This window comes from Tachysurus vachellii, chromosome 17, assembly GCF_030014155.1.
Source record: "Tachysurus vachellii isolate PV-2020 chromosome 17, HZAU_Pvac_v1, whole genome shotgun sequence".
In the NCBI taxonomy this organism is placed as follows: Eukaryota; Metazoa; Chordata; class Actinopteri; order Siluriformes; family Bagridae; genus Tachysurus; species Tachysurus vachellii.
In genome coordinates, this window is record NC_083476.1 from 18155907 (window position 1) to 18181167 (window position 25261).

At 37.1% G+C, this 25261-nt stretch overlaps 2 protein-coding genes, 4 non-coding genes and 1 pseudogene across 6 annotated transcripts; all 7 read right to left on the reverse strand.

Moving 5' to 3' along the window:
* Positions 1–261: 261 nt before the first annotated feature.
* LOC132860524 (U5 spliceosomal RNA) lies at positions 262–391 on the reverse strand (annotated as a pseudogene).
* Positions 392–3057: 2666 nt separating this feature from the next.
* Positions 3058–3172, reverse strand: LOC132860522 (U5 spliceosomal RNA). Its single transcript, XR_009649837.1, has one exon. It is a non-coding gene; the product is annotated as a U5 spliceosomal RNA (small nuclear RNA).
* Positions 3173–6066: 2894 nt separating this feature from the next.
* Positions 6067–6181, reverse strand: LOC132860523 (U5 spliceosomal RNA). Its single transcript, XR_009649838.1, has one exon. It is a non-coding gene; the product is annotated as a U5 spliceosomal RNA (small nuclear RNA).
* Positions 6182–6695: 514 nt separating this feature from the next.
* Positions 6696–6810, reverse strand: LOC132860544 (U5 spliceosomal RNA). Its single transcript, XR_009649855.1, has one exon. It is a non-coding gene; the product is annotated as a U5 spliceosomal RNA (small nuclear RNA).
* A 489-nt stretch (positions 6811–7299) lies between these two features.
* On the reverse strand, positions 7300–7414 carry LOC132860546 (U5 spliceosomal RNA). The gene has a single exon (XR_009649857.1). It is a non-coding gene; the product is annotated as a U5 spliceosomal RNA (small nuclear RNA).
* A 2769-nt stretch (positions 7415–10183) lies between these two features.
* On the reverse strand, positions 10184–13507 carry LOC132859982 (snake venom vascular endothelial growth factor toxin HF). Its single transcript, XM_060890998.1, has 5 exons — positions 13321–13507; positions 12245–12275; positions 10749–10921; positions 10537–10613; positions 10184–10285 (listed from the first exon to the last, which is right to left on the reverse strand). The coding sequence occupies exons 1-5, from the start codon at positions 13387–13389 to the stop codon at positions 10243–10245; spliced, it is 393 nt and encodes a 130-aa protein (XP_060746981.1). The 5' UTR covers positions 13390–13507; the 3' UTR covers positions 10184–10242.
* Positions 13508–14056: 549 nt separating this feature from the next.
* On the reverse strand, positions 14057–18837 carry adssl (adenylosuccinate synthase, like). The gene is made up of 13 exons (XM_060891071.1): positions 18489–18837; positions 17925–18027; positions 17279–17347; positions 17069–17119; positions 16871–16937; positions 16680–16787; positions 16507–16588; positions 16264–16390; positions 15993–16147; positions 15777–15901; positions 15582–15679; positions 15346–15495; positions 14057–15081 (listed from the first exon to the last, which is right to left on the reverse strand). The coding sequence occupies exons 1-13, from the start codon at positions 18711–18713 to the stop codon at positions 15029–15031; spliced, it is 1413 nt and encodes a 470-aa protein (XP_060747054.1). The 5' UTR covers positions 18714–18837; the 3' UTR covers positions 14057–15028.
* Positions 18838–25261: the final 6424 nt, after the last annotated feature.

Below are 25261 nucleotides of genomic sequence, written 5' to 3' on the forward strand. Positions count from 1 at the left end.
GACTCTATGACCCTAAATGAAATACAAATCTTGCTCTCATCTGAAAAGAGGACTTTGGACCACTGTCAGTCTGTGTGTACTGAATTGAAATAATACTTGAGTTTCACTATTTGAGTTGAATTATTGAAATAAATAAACTTTTCCACAACATTCTAATTAATTGAGCTGCACCTGTATATCCAAAGAATTTATCTAAATCTATCATCAACATAATTTAGAGTTTGCATGACTTTTTCATCCTCTTTTTAACAAGTATAATCAGCTCCACAAATAAGTAGAGCCACAAAGTATTAGTTAATACTCATAATGCTCCTCTCCATGGAAATCTTTAGTAAAAGGTGAAAGATTTATTGTGCAAAACAGCAATCAACTGAAATGTGAGACAGCATGTGCAAAGAGCAAAAAAAGTATGCAAAAACAGCATGTAAACAGATTGATATATATATATGTATATGTATATATATATATATATATATATATATATACACATATATATTGCAAGTGTGTGTATTCTGTGCAGTCCATACAGTTGATGTGTGTGTGTGTTGTGCTCAGTACAGTTCAGTTCAGTTATTAAGAAGTCTGATGGCTTGTGGAAAAAAACTGTTACACAGTCTGGTCGTGAGGTCCCGAATGCTTCTGTATCTTTTTCCATATGGGCAGCAGGGTGAAGAGTGTTTGTGAGGGGTGTGTGGGGTGAGGAGTGTATGTGAGGGGTGAGTGAGGTCCACAATGCTGTTGGCTTTGCGGATGCAGCATATGGTGTAAATGTTCATGATAGAGGGAAGAAAGACTCCAATGATCTTCTCAGCTGTCCTTACTATCTGCTGCAGTGTCTTGCGCTCCGAGATGGTGCAGTTCCAAACCAGACAGTGATGCAGCTGCTCAGACTGCTCTCAATGATCCCTCTGTAAAAAGTAGTTAGGATGGTGGGAGGGAGATGTGTCTTTCTCAGCCTTTGAAAGAAGTAGGCGCTGCTGGGCTTTCTTGGTGATGGAGCTGGTGTTGAGTGACCAGGTGAAGTTCTCCACTAGATGAACGCCAAGAAATTTGGTTCTCATGACGATCTCTACAGATGATCCATCGATGTTCAGCAGAGAGTGGTTGCTCTGTGCTCTTCTGAAGTCAACAACCACCTCTTTAGTTTTATCAACATTCAGAGACATGTTATTGGCTCTACACCAGGCAGTTAGCTGTGGCACCTCATCTCTGTATGTTGACTTGTCATTCTTGCTGATGAGACCCACCACAGTCGTGTCATTGGCGAACTTGATAATATGGTTCAATCTGTGCATTGCTGAACAGTCATGAGTCAGCAGAATGAACAGCAGTGGACTGAGCACGCAGCCGTGAGAGGCTTCAGTGCTCAGTGTGGAGGTGCTGGAGATGATGCGGACTGACTGAGGTCTCCCAGTCAGGAAGTCCAGGATCCAGGTGCAGAGGGAGGTGTTCAATCCCAACAGGCTCAGCTTCCCAATCAGGTGCTGAGGGATGATTGTATTTAATGCTGAACTAAAGTCTGTGAACAGCATTCGTACGTACATGTCTTTATTGTCCAGGTGGGTGAGTACTAAATGAAGGGCCGTGGCAATGGCATCGTCTGTGGAGTAACGTAGGAATAACAGCGCTGCTCAGGGAAATGTTGAAGATGTCAGTGAAGACATCCGCTAGCTGTTCTGCGCATTCCCTGAGCATCCTGCCAGGAATGCTGTCTGGTCCAGCAGCCTTCCGTGGGTTAACTCTGGATAGAGTTATCCTCGCATTGGCTGTGGAAAAACAGAGTACCTGGTCGTCGAGGGGAGGGATGGTCTTCCTTGCTGTTATGTTGTTTTGCACCTCAAACCGAGCGTAGAAGTCATTCAGCGCATCTGGGACGAAGGCATCACTATCACAGGCAGGTGAAGCTGTCTTGTAGTTTGTGATCGCCTGTATGCCCTCCACATGCGCCAGGTGTCTCTGCTGTCCTGGAAGTTGCTGTGGATTGTCAAGAGTCAAGAAGCTTTTATTGTCATTTCAACCATATATAGCTGTTGCAGTACATAGTGAAATGAGACAACGTTTCTCCAGGATCAAGGTGCTACTTAGAAACAAAGACAGGGCTAAAGACTTGTAAGTAGTCTTAGCCACATAAAGTGCAACTGTGCAACCTGGTGCAAACAGTGCAGGACAAGACAAACAGGACAGACAAGACAGTGCAGGACAAAAGACAGTGCAGGACCAGACAGTGCAGGACAAGACAGTGCAGGACAATGACAGTGCAGACACAAGTTACAAGACAATACAAAAAGTACAAAAAATGCAGTACACAAAAGACAATAAATAGTAAACAGTCACAGAAACAGCGCCGACCGACCAGTGTTAATACTGTATGTGTTAATATAGTATGTGCGAAATGGCTGAGATATTGTACAGTATGTGCAAAAACGGCTGAAATGTTGGGACAGTTTGTGCAAAAAACAGCAGACAAGGTGTGCAAAACAGCATGTAAACAGTTTGCTGGATTGTAAGCAGCATGTAAACAGTATGTTGTGTCAGTGTGTGTGTGTATGTTGTGCTCAGTACAGTACATTTCAGTTGTTGAGAAGTCTGATGGCTTGTGGGAAGAAAAGTATGGGCATGTGCACGCTTTGCTTCGCTGATGGCTTGGGGCAGTTTGGGCCTTGCTGTTCTTAGAGCCGCCCTGTCCCCGGTTCTGAAGGATAGGTCTGTAGTCTTCAGCAACGCACGCACTTTAGCAGTCATCCACGGCTTCTGATTGGAGCGTGTGGTGACGGTCAAGACGGTCACGTCATCGATGCCGATGTAGCTGGTCACTGATGCCATATATTCCTTTAAGTCGATGGAGTCGCTGTTGATCGCTGGGTTCCTGAAAATGTGTCAGTCAGTGCACTCAAAGCAGCTCTGAAGAGCAGAGACAGGTCCTACGAGGGCGGTTCTCACCTGCTTCAGAATCGGTTCGAAAATAAATACACAAAACAATCTGAATGTATCTGTGTAAGTTCATAAGCATGTAGTTCATTTCATATTGTTTAATTCTGTTTTTAACAACAATGATCAGCTCCACAAAAACGTGGAGCCACAAAAAATTAGTTGATACTCATAATGCTCCTCTCCACGGAAATCTTTAGTAAAAGGCGAAAGATTTATACGAGATGAAGAGAAACAAGAGTGATACTGAACTGGGGCTCTGAAACACAGTAGATACCGAACACAACACACTGCAAGATAATGGTGAACAGATTATCATTGGCTAACTCAATTCTATAACTGAGTTCGTATTAAATACCTGAATACATAATAGCAGTACAACGTTACAAAAAAAGCAGAACGACATATTACCTAAAATTACTTAAGAAAATGTTATTTATCTTTTTAAAACTTACATGCGCAATGCACCATGGGATACATATCATTATTCCGCCCCCATTGGTCTTTACCTGAAGTACAATTCAATTCAAATTTATTTGTAGAACGCTTTTAACAAATGACATTGTCTCAACGCAGCTTTACAGAAGATAAACATGAAACAAAAGGTTAATGCAATGAATGATATAAAGATTAATATAATACAAAATTCAAGATTAATATTAGATATATTTAAATGTATAAAAATGTATTAAATGTAAATTATGTAAATGTGTAAATGTATTAAATGTAAATATGCATTTATCTCCAGTGAGCAAGTCCGAGGTGACAGGCAACAGTGGCAAGGAACTACCTTGGATGGTAAAGGAAGAAACCTTGAGAGGAACCAGACTCAAAGGGGAACCCTTTGAGTGACTCTGGAGAGTGTGATTAAAAATATACAGTCCGACAAATGTTGTATTGATGAGGAGGTTGTTGTCCTTAAGGCCATGTGTAGTTGGCATCTCCTCTTTAGTATAGCAGAGTCCAACTGGAGCTGGTAAATCTCTAGATGCCTCAGGTTCCTCACAGAGTCGGTCTCATCTCAGTGGAGGTCCAAAATCTTCATGGTATGGAAGACAATTGGAGCTGGTACAATTTCTGGATGCCTCGGGATGGGTGGAAAGAGAGAAGCAGTGAAGAGGAATTAACGTAGATGCTGTTCATAAAATTAGCAAGCACTAGATGATAATGTGCATTTGGTCTTATGTGTTCCTATTTTTAATTTTTAATCTACATTTAAACTTGGAAAGTGTGTCTGAGCCCCGAACACTACCAGGAAGACTATTCCAAAGTTTGGGAGATAAATACGAAAATGCTCTACCACCTTTAGTAGATTTTGATATTCTGGGAACTACCAGAAGTAATGAGTTTTGTGATCTCAGAGATCGTGAAGGATTGTAACGTGTTAGAAGACTAGTTAGATACATGGGAGCTAAACCATTAAGAGCCTTGTACATAAGTAGCAGCAGTTTGTAAACAATTCTAAACTTAACAGGTAGCCAATGTAGAGATGAAAAAATTGGGGTTATATGGTGATAATTTCTTGTCCTGGTAAGAACTCTGGCAGCTGCATTTTGGATTAACTGTAGCCTACTTATTAAAGATGCAGGACAACCACCTAGTAATGCATAACAATAGTCCAGTCTAGAGGTCATAAATGCATGAACTAGCTTCTCAGCATCAGATAAAGTTAGGATGTTTCTTAGCTTGGCAATATTTCTAAGGTGAAAGAAGGCTGTGTTTGTAATATGGGCGATATGATTTTCAAAAGACAAGATGTGGTCTAATATAACACCCAGGTCTTTCACTGTTGAGCTAGTAGTTACAGTACATACCTCTAAATGGAAGTTGAAGCGTGAGAAGTTAAGATGTGTTTGAAGTTACCAATGGGTTTTATTTCCTCAGGCATGTAAGAATGCTTATAATAAATAAATAAACAATAATGCTTATAAAGAATGTAAATGATGCTGTTCTGTTTAATCCAATGTTAATTCTATGTTTGCTTTATACTTTATGCTGTAATATTGTAGCTTGTCAGATTAAGGCTTAATACATTTACATTTATGGCATTTATCCAGAGTGACATACAAAAGTCCTTGTAGTCTCTATCAATAAATACATTAACACTGGTTCACTAAATAATAATGTTCTCCCAATATTTCAGTTATGAAAAAAAAAGAAAATGTTGTGTAGGATTAGAAAGTTTATAATAATAATCATTTATAAAAATTTTAAATTATAAGGTAAATCTGAAATGACAAACAATCATGCATTACAAAAAGAGAGAATGTGAGGCTTTTTAACGGTAGAATATTTAAGATGAAAGGTTTCAGTTACATGTAAAAGTTTTAACCTTATTTTGCATTTTAATATATCTAATATTAATCTTGATTTTTTGTATTATATTAATATTTGTATTATCCTTTATATTAAATTGTTTTATGTTTATGTTCTATAAAGCTGCTTTGAGACAATTGTTAAAAGTGCTATACAAATAGATTTTAATTGTATTAAACTGAATAAATGATTAAATCACTTGAAATACACATGGGATCCTTTATATGACCTATTTTAAATATACAGGTGCATATCAATAAATTAGAATGTCGTGGAAAAGTTCATTTATGTCAGTAATTCAACTCAAATAGTGAAACTAGTGTATTATATAAATTCAGTACACACAGACATTGCGTTATTGTTAAATGTGAGCAAAAATCATCACAATTTAAAGTATCAGAGACTTAAACTACTTCAGTCTGCATGTATATAATACATGAGTTTCACTATTTGAGTTGAGTTATTGAAACAAATGAACTTTTCCACGACATTTTAATTTATTGAGCTGCACCTGTATATCCCTTGGAATTAAGATATAAATGTTGGGCGTTCACCAGTATTTACTCAGGCATGTACGATGAGCTTGATCAACCTAATGGTGGTGCTATAGCACCTCATATTACACTTTCGATTGTATATCAATCTCTGTAAAGCTTACAGATGAAACTCTGTCCCATTTGGATCCTTGGCTTATTACATACCAATATGGATCAATTACATAACAATGAAAGTAAAACTTAATATATAGATCCATATAAATCTATAAATAACACAACCCCAATTGCTATGATCGTTTGACTCTATTCTTAACAAGTATAATCAACTCCACATAAACGTGGAGCCACAAAAAATTAGTTGATACTCATAATGCTCCTCTCCACGGAAATCTTTAGTAAAAGGCGAAAGATTTATACGAGATGAAGAGAAACAAGAGTGATACTGAACTGGGGCTCTGAAACACAGTAGATACCGAACACAACACACTACAAGATAATGGTGAACAGATTATCGCTACCTAACTCGCTACTACTTCAGTCTGTGTGTACTGAATTTATATAATACACGAGTTTCACTATTTGAGTTAAATTACTGAAATAAATTGAATTTATTTTTTTTCCACGACACTTTAGTTTATTGAGCTGCACCTGTATATCCCTTGGAATTAAGATATAAATGTTGGCATTGCTTACTCAGGCATGTAAGATGAGCTTGATCAACCTAAGGATAGTGCTATAACACATCATTTTATACTTTATATATGTGTTCTAAGATGTGCAAAGCTTACTGATGAAACTCTTTGCCAGTTGGGTCCTAGATTTAATCTACATGAAAGTAGACCAATTACTTGACCATCAAAATACACCTAACTTCAAGAACTTTAGATAAATATCTCAACAACGTAATGCTAAATTCATTCCATTGCTTGATTCTATTCTTAACAAGTATAATCAGCTCCACAAAAATGTGGAGCCACAAAAAATTAGTTGATACTCATAATGCTCCTCTCCACGGAAATCTTTAGTAAAAGGCGAAAGATTTATACGAGATGAAGAGAAACAAGAGTGATACTGAACTGGGGCTCTGAATCACAGTAGATACCGAACACAACACACTGCAAGATAATGGTGAACAGATTATCGCTACCTAACTCGCTACTATAACTGAGTTTGTACTAAATACGTAAAAGCAGTATAAATTTACAAAAAAACAGAACGGCAAATAATCTAAAAACACCTAAGATAATGTTATATATTTTAAACGATCATGCGCAATGCACCATGGGACGCATATCATTATTCCGCCCCCTAGTGGTCTCTATCTGAAGTTACCAATGTGTTTTATTTTCTCAGGCATGTAAGATGAACTTATTAAAACTAATGATAGTGCTATAACACTTTCATATTATTAAGCGACATAAAACAACACGTGAAACAGTACTGATTAATTTATTTTAACTTCGTATATTTATTAATTAGATTTTGTTGCTTAAATCAACATGCACAAAGCAACCAAAGTAAGAATGTCTTGCATTTCTGTTTTTAACAAGTATAATCAGCTCCACATGAATGTGGAGCCACAAAAAATTAGTTGATACTCATAATGCTCCTCTCCACGGAAATCTTTAGTAAAAGGCGAAAGATTTATACGAAATGAAGAGAAACAAGAGTGATACTGAGCTGGCGCGCTGAAACACAGTAGATACCAAACACAACACACTGCTCACTAACGGTAAACAAATCATAGCGCTAACGCAATTCAGCAAGTGCGTTCATCTGTAATAATATCACAAAGCAATCTTCAAAATTTATATTCCAACGCTAAATGACTTGTTTTTAAGATTACAAAAACATTTTCTTAATACCGAAAGGAAACTGCGAAATGCACCATGGGATACGTGCAGTTAGCCCCGCCCACAATACTCACACTCTCCCTTTCTCTCTCTCTCTCTCTCTCTCTCTCTAAGTTACTAATGAGGCCATTTTCTCTCCCATATAAAACAGGATTAATAAAGAGTCAACAACTCTGTAAAATACTGCCTTTTTAAATATTCATTCATTCACTCACTCTACCGCTTATCCGAACTACCTCGGGTCACGGGGAGCCTGTGCCTATCTCAGGCGTCATCGGGCATCAAGGCAGGATACACCCTGGACGGAGTGCCAACCCATCGCAGGGCACACACACACTACGGACAATTTTTCCAGAGATGCCAATCAACCTACCCCGTGCCTCGGGGCAGGAAACCCCCGAGGCACGGGGAGAACATGCAAACTCCACACACACAAGGCGGAGGCGGGAATCGAAACCTCAACCCTGGAGGTGTGAGGAGAACGTGCTAACCACTAAGCCACCGTGCCCCCCCCTTTTCAATATCTTTTTTTCTAATTTAAAGTCATATTATTCCAGATTAATTTTGGTAACTAATCATATCTTTGCAAAGTTGGTGTCAAAGTGTTCAGTTTATATAATTGTGAGAAAGGCGCTGAGATTTCCAAACATTTATGAACAAACTCATTCGTACAAATTTAACTCGAATATGTTTACACGAAATTGTTGTCAGCTCTGTTATTGCCTCTTAAAACCCCTTTTGCTAGCTGCTGTAATCTGTTTTCATCTGAGATGAAAAAAGTTTATCTATCTATCTAACATGTTTTGGTTTATTCTTCCTGCCAACGTGACACAGAAAAGTAATTTTACAGAGAAAAAGTCACATACTAAACATTTCCTGTTTCCTCCAACGTCAGTTTTAACCACAAAAAACAAATCTTTGAAACATTTATATAATATAAAATGGAGTAGGTGTCTGGTGTCACGTACCACACTCTTAGGGAATAGTTAAGCACTTCTTAATCCAATTCAACAAGCATCCTAAATCTAATATACATGCAAAGTATAAAATAAAAAAAAAAAAAAAAAAAAAAAAAAAAAAAAAAAAGAGAGAGAGTGATTTCCCTTAATTTAGCTTCTTCAGAACTCTTTATTAGAACTTATTCAGCTTATAAGTGATCAGGAAACCTTTTTAAATAGTAGAATAGAAAATAGAAATGAAAATACAATTCTTTTTGCTTTGCTTTCATTTCAAAACCTACTTTCAAAGCCACTTTATATTTGGTTTACACTTTATAGTATAACAAAGCAGGTATGCTTTCATCCAGTCACAATAATGTTAAGCCCATATTGCATAATTTTGAAAATCGTATCTAGACAAATTAGCACCTGACACATTTTACAGTATTAAACCTAGTTGGTTCTGTTTTTGAAAAAAAATATTTTTACATTTTTTAAATAAATTCCCAAGTAATTTTGAAGTTACATGAACAGTCAGCATTGTAGCTATATAAACATGTAATATGTTATATAACCAGTGTGAAAATCAATACTTCTAACTAGAACTTGTTTCAATGTTTTGCATCGAAGTGTTTTTATAAGTCTTGTATATAGGCTTAGAAATGTTCAGTTTTTTGATGTATTAATTATACACCTTCATTCGCACAACTTCATCTTCAATTTATAGATAGATCCCAATTTCAATTCTGACGTCTGTTTCTCTCGAATTCTGTTATTCTGATCGCTATCTCAGAAATATTACTTACTACTACAGTCTGAAAGACTTGGCAGGAAGCCTCACCAACGTGTAAAACCACCAAAAGTTAGTTTATGCTTATCATGGAAATCTTTAGTAAAAGATGAAATGATATATAAAATACATATAAAGATGAGAACCTATAAAGTGCTTTTTATACCACAAACAGCACACGGCTAGATCATGGTAAACATATTAATTTGAATTCAACTCAGAAAGGGAATTAATGTACAAAACCTAAAAATAAAGCAGTATAATTTAGAAAAAAGTCTTCAAAATGATATCCACACACAACAAAGTACTAAAATTACTGCATTTATTTAAGAAATAAAAATAAACTTAATAAACTTAAAATTTTGTGGAGCCATACAAAATTACCCCTTCAAAAATCTACTAATAAAACCTTTTCAACACTTTTTATTCCAGTCACTTAACTTGCACCCTGTGAGTCAAGAGTAAAATAAGTAATGTTCCAACATGTTAAAAATAGTCTGCCGTTTATTATTTGCCTTATTATGGTTCAATCGTGACATGTTCCAAATTCCTATTTGGAAAAAAAATATAAATATAATATAAACTAAAAAAATCTTGTGTACATAGTGCAGACCTTATGAATGATCCCAGATAAAAAAAAAATATCAAGCAAAAAATATCAAACGTATTAATAAAAATATCTAACTTTTAAATGTGTTTATGCATTTTATTTATATAATATATCTGTTCACAGAATTCACACAATAGTTTATGCAGTTTTATTTAGTATTAGTTTTATTATTATTTTATTGTTTTTTTTATTAAATGTTCATTCTTTTAAAAGCACAAATTAAAATTATTATTTAAATATTTTAAACACAACAAATAATAATTAGAATGTAACAAAAATTCAAGTTAAAAATTATTCCGTTATACATTATTCATTCAATGAAGTCAGTCTTTTTCAAATGATTCCTCTTTGCTCTGTTAGAAAAAAACAGGGAAAAAGAATAAAATGAAATAGAACTACACACATGGAAAGTCAATGAGTCTAATACTGATAAATAATCTGCTGAACAAACAAACAAAAAAACAACAAGAAGAAGTAATAATAGCAACTGTACATTTTTATATTATACTGATCAGTAAATGATACACCAAATAATTCTGAATATAAATGCCGTATCTTCCAATAATGTAGCGATATCAAATCTTTCTTTATGAAAGTAATTTACCTGCAGATACAACTAGTGTGCATCACAAATGGCAGCATGATTACTTCTGTTGTTTTGCCAGAGTAAACACGAAGCACCTATTCAAAAATAAATCAAGCATGTTGTTAAGAGTTCAGCATGAGACCTGAGTCAATAAAATCTAAAGAATCAGGAAAATAGTTTTTACAGTTATATACAGTGTCTTGTTGCCGAACACCATCACAGACTCATACCTGCAACTCGACTGTCTTGTTTTTTCGAGGCATGCATGTAGACGCCTCATCTATACAACAGCCCAAACACCGTTTCACTGGTACACATCTAGGCACAATGGTGTACTGGATCTGCTCTGGAAATTCATCATATACCTTGACCAAACTTTCACGAGGTTGACAGCTACTTTGCTCTATAAGGTCAAACACAGAGATCACTGAAGAATTACAAGGAACAACAAATTCACTTTCATTGAAGAAGAAGCATTGAGTTTTAGTCACATATATGGGACATGACTCAGTGGTTAAGAGTTATTTATCAGAAGGACTTGAGTTCAAATCACCATCAAACTGCAATGATTAAAGATTTTAGCAAAGACCCCAACTGCACAGATGTATCCTATCTCACATTTGGATAAAAATGCCAGCCAAATGAACAAATCTGAACATAATATAAAGCTTCATATCAATGCATTTTTAATATCTGATTTTTGCAAGGTGCTATATATATCATTTTATAGTACCACAAATGTTTGTATTGCATCCTAAAGTCCTTTAGAGACTGAAACTGGTTCCAAATTGGTTCCATAAACATGAGTAAACCCTGAATGTACGTCAGTTGTCTTCTTAGTCATCTGATATGAACAAAATAGAGCACTTTTGGGAAGTGGTAGTATGGCGTAACAGCATACTACTGTCAGAATTGCCTAAGTAAAGTACTATATCCTGATAACATTTGATAACAATTTCTGATATTAAGTCAGTGTGTGTGTTGAGTTTCTCCCTGTGCCTCGGGGGTTTCCTCCGGGTACTCCGGTCCAAAGACATGCATGGTAGGTTGATTGGCATCTCTGGAAAATTGTCCCTAGTGTGTGACTGCGTGAGTGACTGCGTGAGTGAATGAATGAGTGTGTGCGTGGCGGTTGGCACTCCATCCAGGGTGTATCCTGCCTTGATGCCCGATGACGCCTGAGATAGGCACAGGCTCCCCGTGACCCAAGGTAGAAGATGAATGAATGAATGAATGAATGAATGAAGTCATTGTTCCAGCTATCCATCGTATGGGTATCAATTGTAGCCACAAAGGGCTGGTGTGGGTGCAGGTTTTCATTCCAGTTAAGAAAAAAGAAGCCTTTATATTGTCACATATAAATTACAGCACAGTGAAATTCTTTCTTAGCATATCCCAACTTTGGAAGTTGGGGTCAGAGTGCAGGGTCAGCCATGATACAGCACCCCTGGAGCAGAGAGGGTTAAAGGCTTGCTGAAGGACCCTACAGTGGCAGCTTGACAGTGCTGGGGCTTGAACACCAATCCTCCAATCAACAACCTGGAGCCTTAACCGCTTGAACCACCATCACCCCAAAAGCAGGACCCAGACTTCATGTCACCTGCTTAATGAGTGGAACTTGTCTTTTACTAGTCTCACCTGTGCCTTTTGCTTAGTTGAAATGAAAACACCACATCTATTTATTAGTGCTCTGGATGCTGTATAAACTCGAATGGAGTATAAATACCTCTTATAGACTTGGTATCCTCATTGTAGCCCTAGTTGAAAAGAAGAGAGAAAATGCACATTTAATCTTCATTCATCTTCAAAAAATTCTGGGAGCTAGCAGGGGCATGTGACCATAGATTTTGGTATGACAGAACAACATAAATGAAGACATAGCCTCAAACAAAATGAACCTGATCAAACAAGGATCCGGAATCACTCAGGTCCTGTTAATACTTGATATAGTTCCAATTGTTGACCATTAAATGACTCTACCAGGCTAAAATCTGGTACTGGAGGCACACTGGAAAGGCAACCAAATAGCTAAGTATTAGTATTATTCTGCACACAAAATGACCTTCTGGGGCTTTAGGTATATTAGGTAGATGATACTTTGCTGCAATTTCCTTATAGGACCAGTTAGCTAGAAAAGGTTACATACTTTTCGTTAAAGCCAGCAACATTACAATCGTTCATGTTTAAATATTTAATCTTATAATCTTAAAAAATATTTAAACAAAGTCAATGCAAGATATTGCTAAAATGGACAGTAATTACCTAGTAATTAATCATTAGGTCTCACTTAGCATGAGGTAAATTCTGCACTGTCTTTGAGTTCGTCTTTGGAAAACCAAAAATACACAAGTGACTCGTGCTTACACTATCATAGCTTGCTCATTTTCACCATCCAGTCATAGCAGCCTCCTGCATTTAATCACGTCCAGTATAGTTTTAAAAGTTTTAAAATCAACTGGCCAGAATTACAGACATTTTTCAATGCACATGCCACCTAACAATCGTTGTAATGACAATCACCGGATTGCAGTACACACTGCCTGGCATGTATTTCTCTGTAGGGTTGTGATCATCTCTGTCCAAATTAAAACATTAAAAGTCTCATTCAACAAGTGAGCTGCAAATTATTATATGAACATCAACGCCTAGTAGGTTAAAACCTTAATAGAAGATAAAACATTCCCAGTGAGAGTATAACTGAGAAAAACACCTGAAGTACAATATGTATTATATAGCTGAATAAAAGGGATAAGGATATTTTATATTGCCTACAATTTATAAAACATTATTATTTTATCTTACCTGAGAATTAGCCTCACATGTTTGAAATGACAAGGCGATGAAAAGCAGAAAATGCAACGCATATGACATGATCAACAGCTCAACACCAAATGAGACTTCAGGTCGAGTGAGATTTGAGAATGAGAGATGCTCTCACAGACGACACGTAGGTTTTCCAAACAGAAGACATCTAGAGTTAGTCAGCATATTGCTGAGCTCCAGTATTAACACTAAGTAACAGTGACAAAACATGACCCTTCTGGTTGCCGTGCTGAATAGCATGTCAGCAGTGCAGAATAAAAGTTAGGTCATGGTCTTCCATAACTAAAGGGTAGGGCAATTTTTTTTTAATGTTGCTTTGCTTTGTAATAGTTCTACAACATATGCAATGAAAAATTAAACAGTAAATCAAAGATTTCCTCTCAAATGTTTCAATAAACTTTTGCAAAAAAAGTTTTGTATTATTTGTAACCAAGTATTTAAAACATTTCTATAGAATATTCTTTATAGCAAATCTAATAACACAAATATGAATTAAAAAACATTTTCTAATAAAGGATTTCTTTATGTAATTATTCGTAATAAAGACAGACATCCAGGAACAAACATTTGTACTGACATCACGACATTACTTTCACTCACCATTCAGTTATTTCTAAGATTTCTTAAAGTTATAGGTTGTGAAGCTGCAAAATATGGAGAGCTCAAGTCTTTTTGCATAAACCAAAGAGAAAGAAGGGCAAACTACAAAGACAAATTAGACAAGTTATTCAGAACACTTTATTGTTCTAAAGCAGCAGCAAACTTGACACACAAAATACACACTTCCACACAAGTGTTAAAATTGTGTGCTGGGCATACATTTACAAAACTGAAGAAAAAATAAAAATAAAAAGCAGCTTACGTGTAAATCTATTTTTTATTAAACAGCTCTGAAGGAAACCTTTTTTTTTAAAGTAATCCAAAACCAGTCACCCAAAACTATTTTAATGTACAAATAAAAACAATGTTTTAAATCACATGGTCATAGATTAAACCCCATACACATGATTACATAAAAAGTTTGGCTACACTTTACAATAGATTTTAAAAGCCTGTTTTAAACTCGGATGAAAAAATAGTATTTTTTTTTCCTAAAATGCAGCAAATCAAAATAAAGCCTTGATTTTTATTATAATGTTAAACTGAGCTTTGTATATAATGGACAATGTCATCAGATGAGCATGATCTCAAAAAAAAAAAAATTGATTTGAACCTGTAATCAGTAATTACAGAACAGTACAGAGGTCCGAACGGTGCATTTACACAAAGCTCATTTTAGTGCAGTGCTAAAGTGGGAGTGTATGACCTCAAAACCAATATGCATCAAGCTTTGCGACAAGAATACTGGTCCAGAAATTGAACTTAATGAAAGCAACATATGCAAGAATAGAACTCTTATTCTGATGTTTCATACACATGAACCCTGAGTCGTTTTCTAAATGATTTTTTTTTATATATATCTGCAACATTGTGCAATCCCTTATTTCTATATTTATATCTGTGGTCCTGAACTTTTGTTACGCTGGTGCTCACTTTAATTCAGACATTCAGGGTTCTAAACCCAGGTTCATCTTTAGTCCAGCACTAATCCAATATGTAATGTAATATTTCTAGTCCTGGAAATGTTATGTTTCTGGAAGACGTATGTGATGTGATGGGTTTCAGGTACTGTCCTGTAATGTGCATCTTAAAGCAGCTTTATCATGCACTCCCTGGATTTTCCAACTCCAACCCATTTTACTGGAAAAGAGAATTTAAAAGAATTAATAAAATTATCAAAAATGTAATAAACAAACAAACAAAAAAAGAACAGAATACAGGAAGATGCAGATATAGACAGATACAAAAGGCCTCAAAAACTCAAAACATCTGAAACTTGCAAGTACCTACAAATACCCTAACAAAAAAAACACACACCTGCAATATACCGCAATATGGTTTGAGTACAACTGGGTTCTGTAAATTAAAGTGTTTATGCCAAGCATGAGACACAGAGCTTCTTACCTGGCACATGTAGGAAATTCTCAATAAAGCGAATGTATCCCTGTGCCTGAGGTGGCAAGTCATCAAAGGTGCGTGCTCCCTCTGTGCTACAGCACCACCCGGGTAACGTCTCATAGGTCACCGCGACTTTTGTCAGGACATCCATATTAGCTACAATTAAAAAAAATTATAGAAAGTCTTTTACACAGAGAAAATACAGAACAAATTCCTTCCCAAAGCTGTGAAGAATAACTCACCAGGAAAACTGTCCAATGGCTTGCCGTCAACTGTGTAAGCCACACCAACTTTGATCTCAGACAAAGTATCAAGAATGTCCAACTTGGTCAGAGCCAAACTAGAAAAAAAATTAAAAAGGGCAAACGAACACGTGATTCTTTAAACCTTAGATATAAATGAAGCCCCATAGGAAGACAGTGAGTAAAGATACTTACGCTGAGAAGCCATTGACCATGTGGGCATAACGAACTAAAACAAGGTCCAGCCACCCGCAGCGTCGCCGTCTGCCAGTAGTAACTCCAAATTCCCTTCCTCTTGACTGCAGCAGCTCACCAACCTCCTACATAACAACCAGAAGAAGAACGGACAATTCAGGAAAAATATCCTACATATACTCTGTGTTAACACGAGCTGATACAGACAGCACTCACATTGTCCTGCTCAGTAGGAAATGCTCCAACACCAACGCGGGTGGTGTAAGCCTTAACCACACCATACACACGGCCAATGTGGGATGGAGGAACACCAAGACCTGTGCACACACCTCCAACTGTGCAATTAGATGATGTCACAAAAGGATAGGTTCCTGTGGATGGCAAAAATTTATCCATCATGCAAAACTGATTATACAAAGAACACACTAATTTTATAAATGTTGAGAGAAATTAGGATATTCCAATAAAAAAACAACACAATCCATACCAAAGTCAATATCCAAGAGAGCTGCGTTAGCACCCTCAACCAGAATCTTCTTGCTTGGTCCAGTAAGAGCTTTATGCATGAAGTACACACCATCTGTGACAAGAGGTCGCAACTTATCTGCATAAACCTACAGAGAGAGGAAAAGCACAAGGTGGAATAAAGCAAAGGCCGACCATAATAGTTCTAAAGGCACAATATACAGCTTCACACACACACGTCTTATTCTTTTTAAAATTTCATTACCTTCAGCTGCTCCAGCTCACCCTCAACGTCAATGTTGTGGTTAGGGTACATAGACTGAAAATGTTTAGCCAGGACACGGTATCTGCCGAGTAAAGTTTGTAATTTAGCAAATGTTGCCTCCGTTTTATTGGAAATTTACATATATTAATTTTAAAATGCCATTTAAAACTCACTTTTCAGAAAAAACCGAGAAGTCCGCAACCAAGTCACACACTCTCAGACCATTACGTGCTGCCTTGGAGGAATATGCTGGACCAATGCCCTTTTTGGTTGTCCCCAAGCTACATGATAAAGTAATAATATTAAGAATTAAGAAAAACGGTTTCTACAAACTTAGAAACGGCAATAAAAAAATAAAACCTACTTCTTCCCTGCCTGCTGTTGTCTTTCTTGCTCCTGTAAACCATCGACAGCCTGATGGAAGTTAAACACTGGAAAATGAAAATACAGAAATAGGATTACATACATACAGTACACAAACACACACACACACACATATATATATATTTTATATATAAAAATAAAGGTCATGCAATATACATATAGTAACAAATGATCCTACCAATATGAGCACGATCAGAAATCTTCAGCCTCTCTTGCCAGCCCTGTAGCCCTGAATTAAAAGAAATTAACACAAAATTAAGTCTCTCAAATATAAACTACAAAATGAGTAAAGCAAATGTGGAGACACTAGATTTATGGAGACATCACCTCATTTAACTATGAGGTGCTGGAGAAATTCATTCCCCCTTAAACAGACTCCTTCTCTCACCTGGGCCTTTCTGAGAATTTTTCACCGCCTCCTCAAACAGTCCAGGGAGATGAATCACAACTCCATTTCCTGAAAGACAGGGAATATTGGGGAATTGTTGCACAATCTACACAAATTAATTAAAATGATCACCAACGTAGTGAAGTAATAGTAATAACATTCCAACAAAAGTTCCAAAGAATGTTGTGTGTCGTGAGAAAACTAAACGAGTAAGCAAACAAACCAAAAAGATTGATTTTGGTCTGAGTTGAACTCAGTAACCGGAGTTAACAGCACCTTTACTGTTCACACCTTCCTCTTTTCTGTACAGGAACGTGGTTTTGTTTTACTTCATTTCCATTTAATAAACAAACGTGTAAACCATTTGAATACAGCTATCATCATCCACCTATTTATTTATAAATAAATAAGCTCAAATAGACTTGGGAGGAGTTTTGTTAACTAGTGATCACAGGTGCCACCTTGGGCTATGTGGGTTGTTTGAGGTCTTTGTTAATAATGAAAATAAACACACTAGGTAGTTTTACCGCGCATGCGCAGACTGCAGATAATGAGAGTTAAACAGGAAAACGTGCTGTGTGATTTTGGCAGCAGGGGGCAACAGATAAACTTCATTCTAATAGGGAGAAGGTCAAGTGAAACGCACCGATGAAAGACGTGGCCTTTTTGTTGAGTACGCCGCTGGGTAAGAGGTGGAAGTCGTACTCCACTTTGTCCACCACAACCGTGTGTCCCGCGTTGTTTCCTCCCTGTTTGACACAAACATAACGGAGTTAATGGCATCAAAGCATCAACGAGGCCCTAAATAACTCCATGCGCTGAACTGTTCGGCCCACAGTTTTTGTCTCAAGGACAGAAGACTAAAAATTTTAATTCCATCCTGAAATTTGTTCTTAAAATAAAATATATTTTTGACAAGGCGTTATTAAAAGTTGTACAGTTCCAGGTTTAATAAACGGATGTTGCTAGGTAGCTTTGCTATAAGAGAATATTAGGAAACAGGAAGTAACTTAGCAACCGAGTGTTAGCTAGCTAGCTAGCTAGTAACAAGCTAGCTAAGAACAACAATAGTGCTGATGATGCTGTTTTTGATTAAAAAGCACACAAGCAAGACACTTCTTATGCAAACGTCTCTCTGGTGTATGTACACACATGCAAAAATAATAAAAACTGACACGCTGAAGATTTAGGAAAGTAAGTTGTTCTGTACCTGGCATCTGCAGACAATATCGGCGTCCATAGCCAACAGATCAACCACTTTTCCCTTCCCTTCATCTCCCCACTGAGCCCCGAGCACGACCGTCACTTTATTCCGAGGCTCCCGTGGAATCGGTAGCGATTCCGTGCTTCCACTTTCCCGAGATCGTTTAAACGCAGGCTCTCCGTTCAGGGAAGCCGCTTCTTGTCCATTAGACATCGTGTTGTCTGCTGCCATGCCGCCTGTGCCGTGCTGTGCTATGCTATGCTACACTACGCTGTGTCAACGCAGAGCGTTGCAAAATAAAAGTCCTTGGAGAAAAAAAAATAAATAAAAATTCACAATCACATGTTTTTCTTATGATCCTTACGTTATATAAGGCTTAAAAAAAAGAGGCGGCGACATTGAAAGAGTAATGGAAAAGACTTCACTAGTTAAAGAGTAGTGCAAGCTATGTTTGATATGAAATTTATCAGAGCTCGGTGTTTGTTACGTCACATATTTGGCGCGCAAGTGGGCGTGGCTAATTTTGGCGCTCTTTCCTTGCACCAGTTGTTTGTTTGAGAGAAAACATCCTATATAAAATACATGTAATACAGATCCATGGTAATGAATATCTCAGTATAAAATATTTTTGTACATTTTGTGATTACTTTTCAGACACTCAGTATTTCATGACAGACTGCAGTCTTCCTTCTATTTATTCTTGTACAAAGACAATTTCAAACCCCAACCTAAATAAAACTTTTATTTATGTCCATTTAGGTTATGCATTCTTTTTTCAGAATCAGAATCAGAATCCGGTTTATTGCCAGGTAACTGTAGGGTCTAGATGTACAGGAATTTGTCTTGGTGCGTTGGTGCATAGTGATAGACAGACAGATAGATAGATAGATAGATAGATAGATAGATAGATAGATAGATAGATAGACAGATGATAGATAGTTAGACGGAACTTTATTGTCATCACATAGTACAGGTGCGGTTTGGCATGGACAATGACCCGAGGACCCGAGGTAGTTCGGATAAGCGGTAGAAAATGAGTGAGTGAGTGAGAGTGAATTCTCCTGCACAGCACCCACTCAAGCAGTTGTATGCCAACTACATGTGGTCTTTGAGGACAACAACCTACTAATCAATACACAATTGTCAGATTGTATATTTATAATCACACCATCCAGTGTCACCCAAATGAGGATGAGGATCCCTTTTGAGTCTGGTTCCTCTCAAGGTTTCTTCCTCTTTCAAGGGAGTTTTTCCTCACCAGAGTCATCTAAGTCACCTCAGACTTGATCATTGGGGATAAATTCAAACACATTTAAATATAAGTCTAATATTAATCTTGAATTTTTGTATTATATTTGTCTTTGCATGATATGAAATATTTTGTATTATGTTTCTTATGTTCTGTAAAGGTGCTTTGAAACAATGTCTATTGTTAAAAGCGCTCTACAAATAAATTTTAATCGAATTGAATCGTAGTTCCAGTTTTTCCATACAATATACTAATAAAGAAATGCTAACAATTAAAGAGAAAACTAGAAACAGTGAACATTAGGTAAGATTGTGTAGTAACCAGATAATTTATGATAATTGTGGATCTGAGGATCGGGGTTCAAGCTTTACCTCGGCCAAGCTGCCACTGTTGGGCCCTTGAGGGCTTTTAACTCTCTCTGTATCATGGCTGACCCTGCGCCCTGACCCCAACTTCCAAAGTTGATATATGCAAAGAAATAATTTCACTGTGCTATAATGTATATGGGACGAAATAAAGGCTTATATTTTTATTATTATAATATTATAATTATTGGGGGCACGGTGGCTTAGTGTTTAGCACATTCGCCTCACACCTCCAGGGTTGGGGGTTCTATTTCCGCCTCCACCTTGTGTGTGTGGAGTTTGCATGTTCTCCCCGTGCCTCGGGGGTTTCCTCCGGATACTCCGGTTTCCTCCCCCTGTCCAAAGACATGCATGGTAGGTTGATTGGCATCTCTGGAAAATTGTCCGTAATGTGTGAGTGCGTGAGTGAATGAGTGTTTGTGTGCGCCCTGCGATGGGTTTGCACTCCTTCCAGGGTGTATCCTGCCTTGATGCCCGATGACGCCTGAGATAGGCACAGGCTCCCCGTGACCCGAGGTAGTTCGGATAAGCGGTAGAAAATGAGTGAGTGAGTGAGTATTATAATTATTAGTTTGCATTGTTTTATCTTGAACTATGGAATGCCATATTACAGCCATAGTTTAAAAGTCAATTTCCATTTTTTGGCTTTCATTACTTTATATCCAGGTTTGTCCTCCAGGTGTTGCTACAGTTTATGTTGGTGCCTTTCAGCTCCAATTTCTAGACCCTGAAACTTGATATCCAATATCTTCAGCATGACTGGAGATGTTTGTGTGGGTTCCTCCTACCTGCAGTAAACAGGTCTGAACGTGGATTGGCAGCACTAATAGTTGTTTGTGTATGTGTGGGGGTGTGTCGGGTGGGTGGGGGATTATTACTCCATATGATTGAATGAGATTTATTGAAAAAATATAGTCAAGTTCCATAATGTGATTTCATTAATTTGCTTGTGTGAGTGAATTACAGATGTCCCTCTAGTTCAAGCTTGCATTAGTATAAGACACCAGCCCATCTGCTACCATTTTCATTGCTCTATATCTGTTTGGCGTGGGTACGTACACAGATCCTAATTGGAGGTTGACAAAAAGTCCAAAATTGCTGGCTGGATGAAATCTTTCTACTGGAATTGCATTTCTAAATAACATTCATTTTCCTTTAGGTTGTTGAATGTACCATCTTGAAATGGTTTAAAGCAATGATTATCATGTTTGTCTTTTCTTGAGAAGTGTTTTTACCATGGTTTGGAAAATCATTCACCATTTCCAATTTTCTCTCAAACTGTGTGTTTAAGATGTACCACTCATTTCATTTTCATTTCCCCATTTGCTTATTTGTGTTGTGGGTTTGCGCAGTGCATTTTACCATGTAATTATGAAAGTGTGCCAGTCATTTGAAAACCTTACTGGGAACTGACTCTAATACTCTCAGCTCAATCTTCTCAATCTTAGCTATACACTGACGGAGCCTACGTTATCTTCGCTTTTCTCAGAACTTTCCTGTCAATGTCTGTCAGTCAAATTTTTTTTCCACTTGATTGCACTAAATGATTTTTGTTAGTTTGCTGAGGTCACATGTTAATTTTTTTCAAATGATTTATTTTTCTCTTCACCAGATCATCTGGTTGTGTCTGTGATATGTGACTCAACAGAAGCCACATAGACCACCACTTCTTTGCCTCTGTGAGCTGTGGTGCTCTTCCTCCTCCTCCTCCTTCTCCTCCTCCTTGAATCACTCACTAACACACTGCTGTACACAGTCACTCGGTCTGCCCATAAATCAAACATGTATCCAGTTCACAAAAACATTTAATATTTGTTGTGGATACAGTAGACTTCAGAAATTTTGGAACCCTTCACGAATAACCCAAATGACATTTTAAGCCTGAGCATATGGGGACTTAAAAAAACCATAAAAATCCCTAATTAGTGCACCTAGCGAGAAAAACAGTATTTTGCCTTCACCATACCAAATATTGCAAGCTCCATGATATTTTAAGGTTTGAACATGTAGATAGCTGTCTTCAATACAGAAAACAGCTTTATAGTACGGTTCAAATGTTAAAATGGTTATTTATACTATCCTAATTTATTTTAGCCATTATAGTGCTCACTTGTATTATTATATCCATCACCTTGCACATACTAGTCAACAATTACGTCTGTCCTTTTTGTTGAGAGTTCTTAAAGATCTTTAAAAGTAGCTGCACAGAGTGAAAGTTAAACAGATTCTCCAAAAGCTCTGGAGAATGTATGGAGAATTTATATTATAGCAAATAATAATTTTATACAATAGTGCATGCTTATTTGGAGCAAATGATTCCAGTAATGCTGCAGTTTAGTGTAGATCATATTCCTGACCTCAGAAGGAGCAGGTCAATGAGAATAATAGCTAGAAAAAGCTTCTTGAGATCAGATACTTCTAGAGGAATCAGATATATTTCTTTTAAATTAAGAAAACCTGAAGAGGGGATTAGCCTATAGATTCTCTGGTTTTTCCTTTTTTAGCTTTTTGCATAATCCATGATTGGCAATTCATTCCTCCTTGGGCTTATGACTCTTTCTTTGTTTTTAAATATTTAACGCTGTACCATTTTGGGCCCCACAGTGGTGCAGAAGCCCACAGACTGCAAGTGTTTTTTAATCACTGATTTTCCATCTGTCATATTTTATGAGATCTGCAGTGTGATGTGTCATATTTTACAGTGTTTCCAGTAGAATTGTATAAAGTCAGTATAGGCACACATACTATATCACAGTAGATGTACTTTCAATTGAGACCAGATGTTAATGTGCTTCACAGCTGAAATTCCATTTTGTGCTGCTGGCTATCGTGCACACAGCTCAAGTTACCTGCACGCTGTAATATCAGCAAAAACAACAGAATTATCATATATTTACACTATGTTTTTAATCAAATGGCTGCATCAGACCAGGCATGTTACTTTTTTAAACCTTTGTTGTAAATAACAGACATCAGTTGTCATTTTGCTGCAGGAAATTATTGAACTGTCTAGAATTAACCACAGACAGAAGCAAATAAACATGATTTGAATTAACAAATGACTGCAATTAACCTGTCTGTCTGTGTCTTTCACACATTCTCTCATACCCATGCACATGCTAACAATTCATTCCTTAAAGTATATAAATTCCATCCATTCCTGAAACAGCTAAAATGGTTCAGATCATTGTACTGCTTTCTTTAGTATTAACTGTAACTTAATAGTTTTACAAATATTTTTGCAAGCATAAATAGATATTTCCTTTCCTTTACAAGGCACAGCTGTGTTTCAGAGGACAAAGGCTCTTCCACATTGCTTCTTGTGCCAGGTATTTAATTCTGTAGAATTCTATGTTGATGTTAGAGAATTGATTTCAGTCCTCATGCACGTGTTCAGTAGCTGCACACATTCCAGCAACCTTTGATAGCCAGTGGGACAATCTGGAAAGTGCTCATCAAAACTTCTTATGTAGATCAAACCATGAATAACAAACAATATAATTCTGCCATTCTCCCACGTGTCTGCAAACGTCCTGCATGATTTAGTTGATCTCTATGCATTACATTTACAGCTCAGGCTCTTTGGCTGGGTAAAGCTGCTGATGTAGGCTTTGGTTCCAGGAAACTTTCATTCCTGCATCCTCATGGGGCCCAGTGGAAATCCAAACGCAGCGTGTCTCAATGCCATGAGTGAAGAGGCAGGATGCATGGACCTGTCCGTGGGTTCTTACTGTGGTCCAAACAAAGCTGCTGCCCCCTGCATGTCCCACGATGACCTTTATAACACAAGGGGATCCTGAATAGCAAGCTGCACAGCGTGGAAGATTCTAGCAAAGGGAAAAGCCATATGGCAAAATTGCGTATGGAAAACTTTTAAGGATAAAATAATGTTGCAATATCTGTTGCTGATATCTGACTAAGGAATATATTATATGTAAATAAATCAAGAGACAATCACATTTTACTTGTGCTACAAGATTCCCAGTGAACTTTTAAAGTCAGCACATAATAGGCATAGTGTCAAGAACATACAGCGTTCAGCATACAGTCATCCAGCAGATGCTAAATTGATACGATTCAAACTATTTTCTTTACCATTCTTTCCCCAAATAATTTAAACATGAACGTTATGATTTTTTCAAAATATCTCTGCAGATTTGTCTTAGCAGAAGTAGGCATCGACAGTATGCAATATGACATCTATGTGATTATTATGATTTTATTCAAAAGCTTTAAACTTCTTTGTATTTTTCCTCCTGAAACTTTTCATCATTGTTTCACCGTGTTCTGTAGATACACAGTTCTCCACTGGCTCCTGTGAATAACATAGTCACCAGTGGTAGCTGCTCTGGGTTTATTGTTGTTCTGTGTTTGTACTCAACACAATAGGACAAAGATAGGACACTAAGAATATTGTTGTCTGGTGACATTGTAATTCACACCAAGTGCTCACTCAGGGTCATAGACTGAACAAGCAAAATGTAGGAATGATGAGCAAGATGAAGCAATGAAATGGTGGTCAAGTGTGAGAGGACAAATCCATTGGGAGAACATAATTTTCTTTTTGAAGATGAAGAGCTTTAGATGGGTCAGAAGCTGGTTAAGAAAATCCAGCTGTCCTTGATCAAGTTAGGAAAAGCAGGAATGATGGAAAAAGTGAAGCAAGTGCAACTTCAGTCTATTAAAATGCTTATATCATGACTGTATCCTCCAAAAAAGATGTCCATTCCAGAAGACCCCTTTACTATCTTCAGCCTCTGAAATAAGAAACGTCAGATCATCTTTTAAACCAATTTCCATTCAAATCTTCACCACCACCCCCCCTGCCTTCCAGTAAGCTCTGTTTTTCCTACAAGTTGCTGTCTACTGGGTTTTATTTTATTACCAAAACGATTACTAAGGTATTAGACCTGGAATCTCCATTTTGGAATTTATCACTGATTGCTCTCGGAGGTAACACAACATTTGTTCACGTTCCTGCCAGATGTCCCTTTAATCGTCCCTTTTATAAACCCAGTGGCCCTAACCTCATTTATATGACTGGAAACGGTTGGTGAGGTTTAATAAGTTAAGCTGTTATTTGGACTTCGGCAGGCTCAGACAATTTATGCTTGATGTTTGGTAAGAGAGCATGCTCGAGTTGTATTTGTAAGCAAAGAAAATCT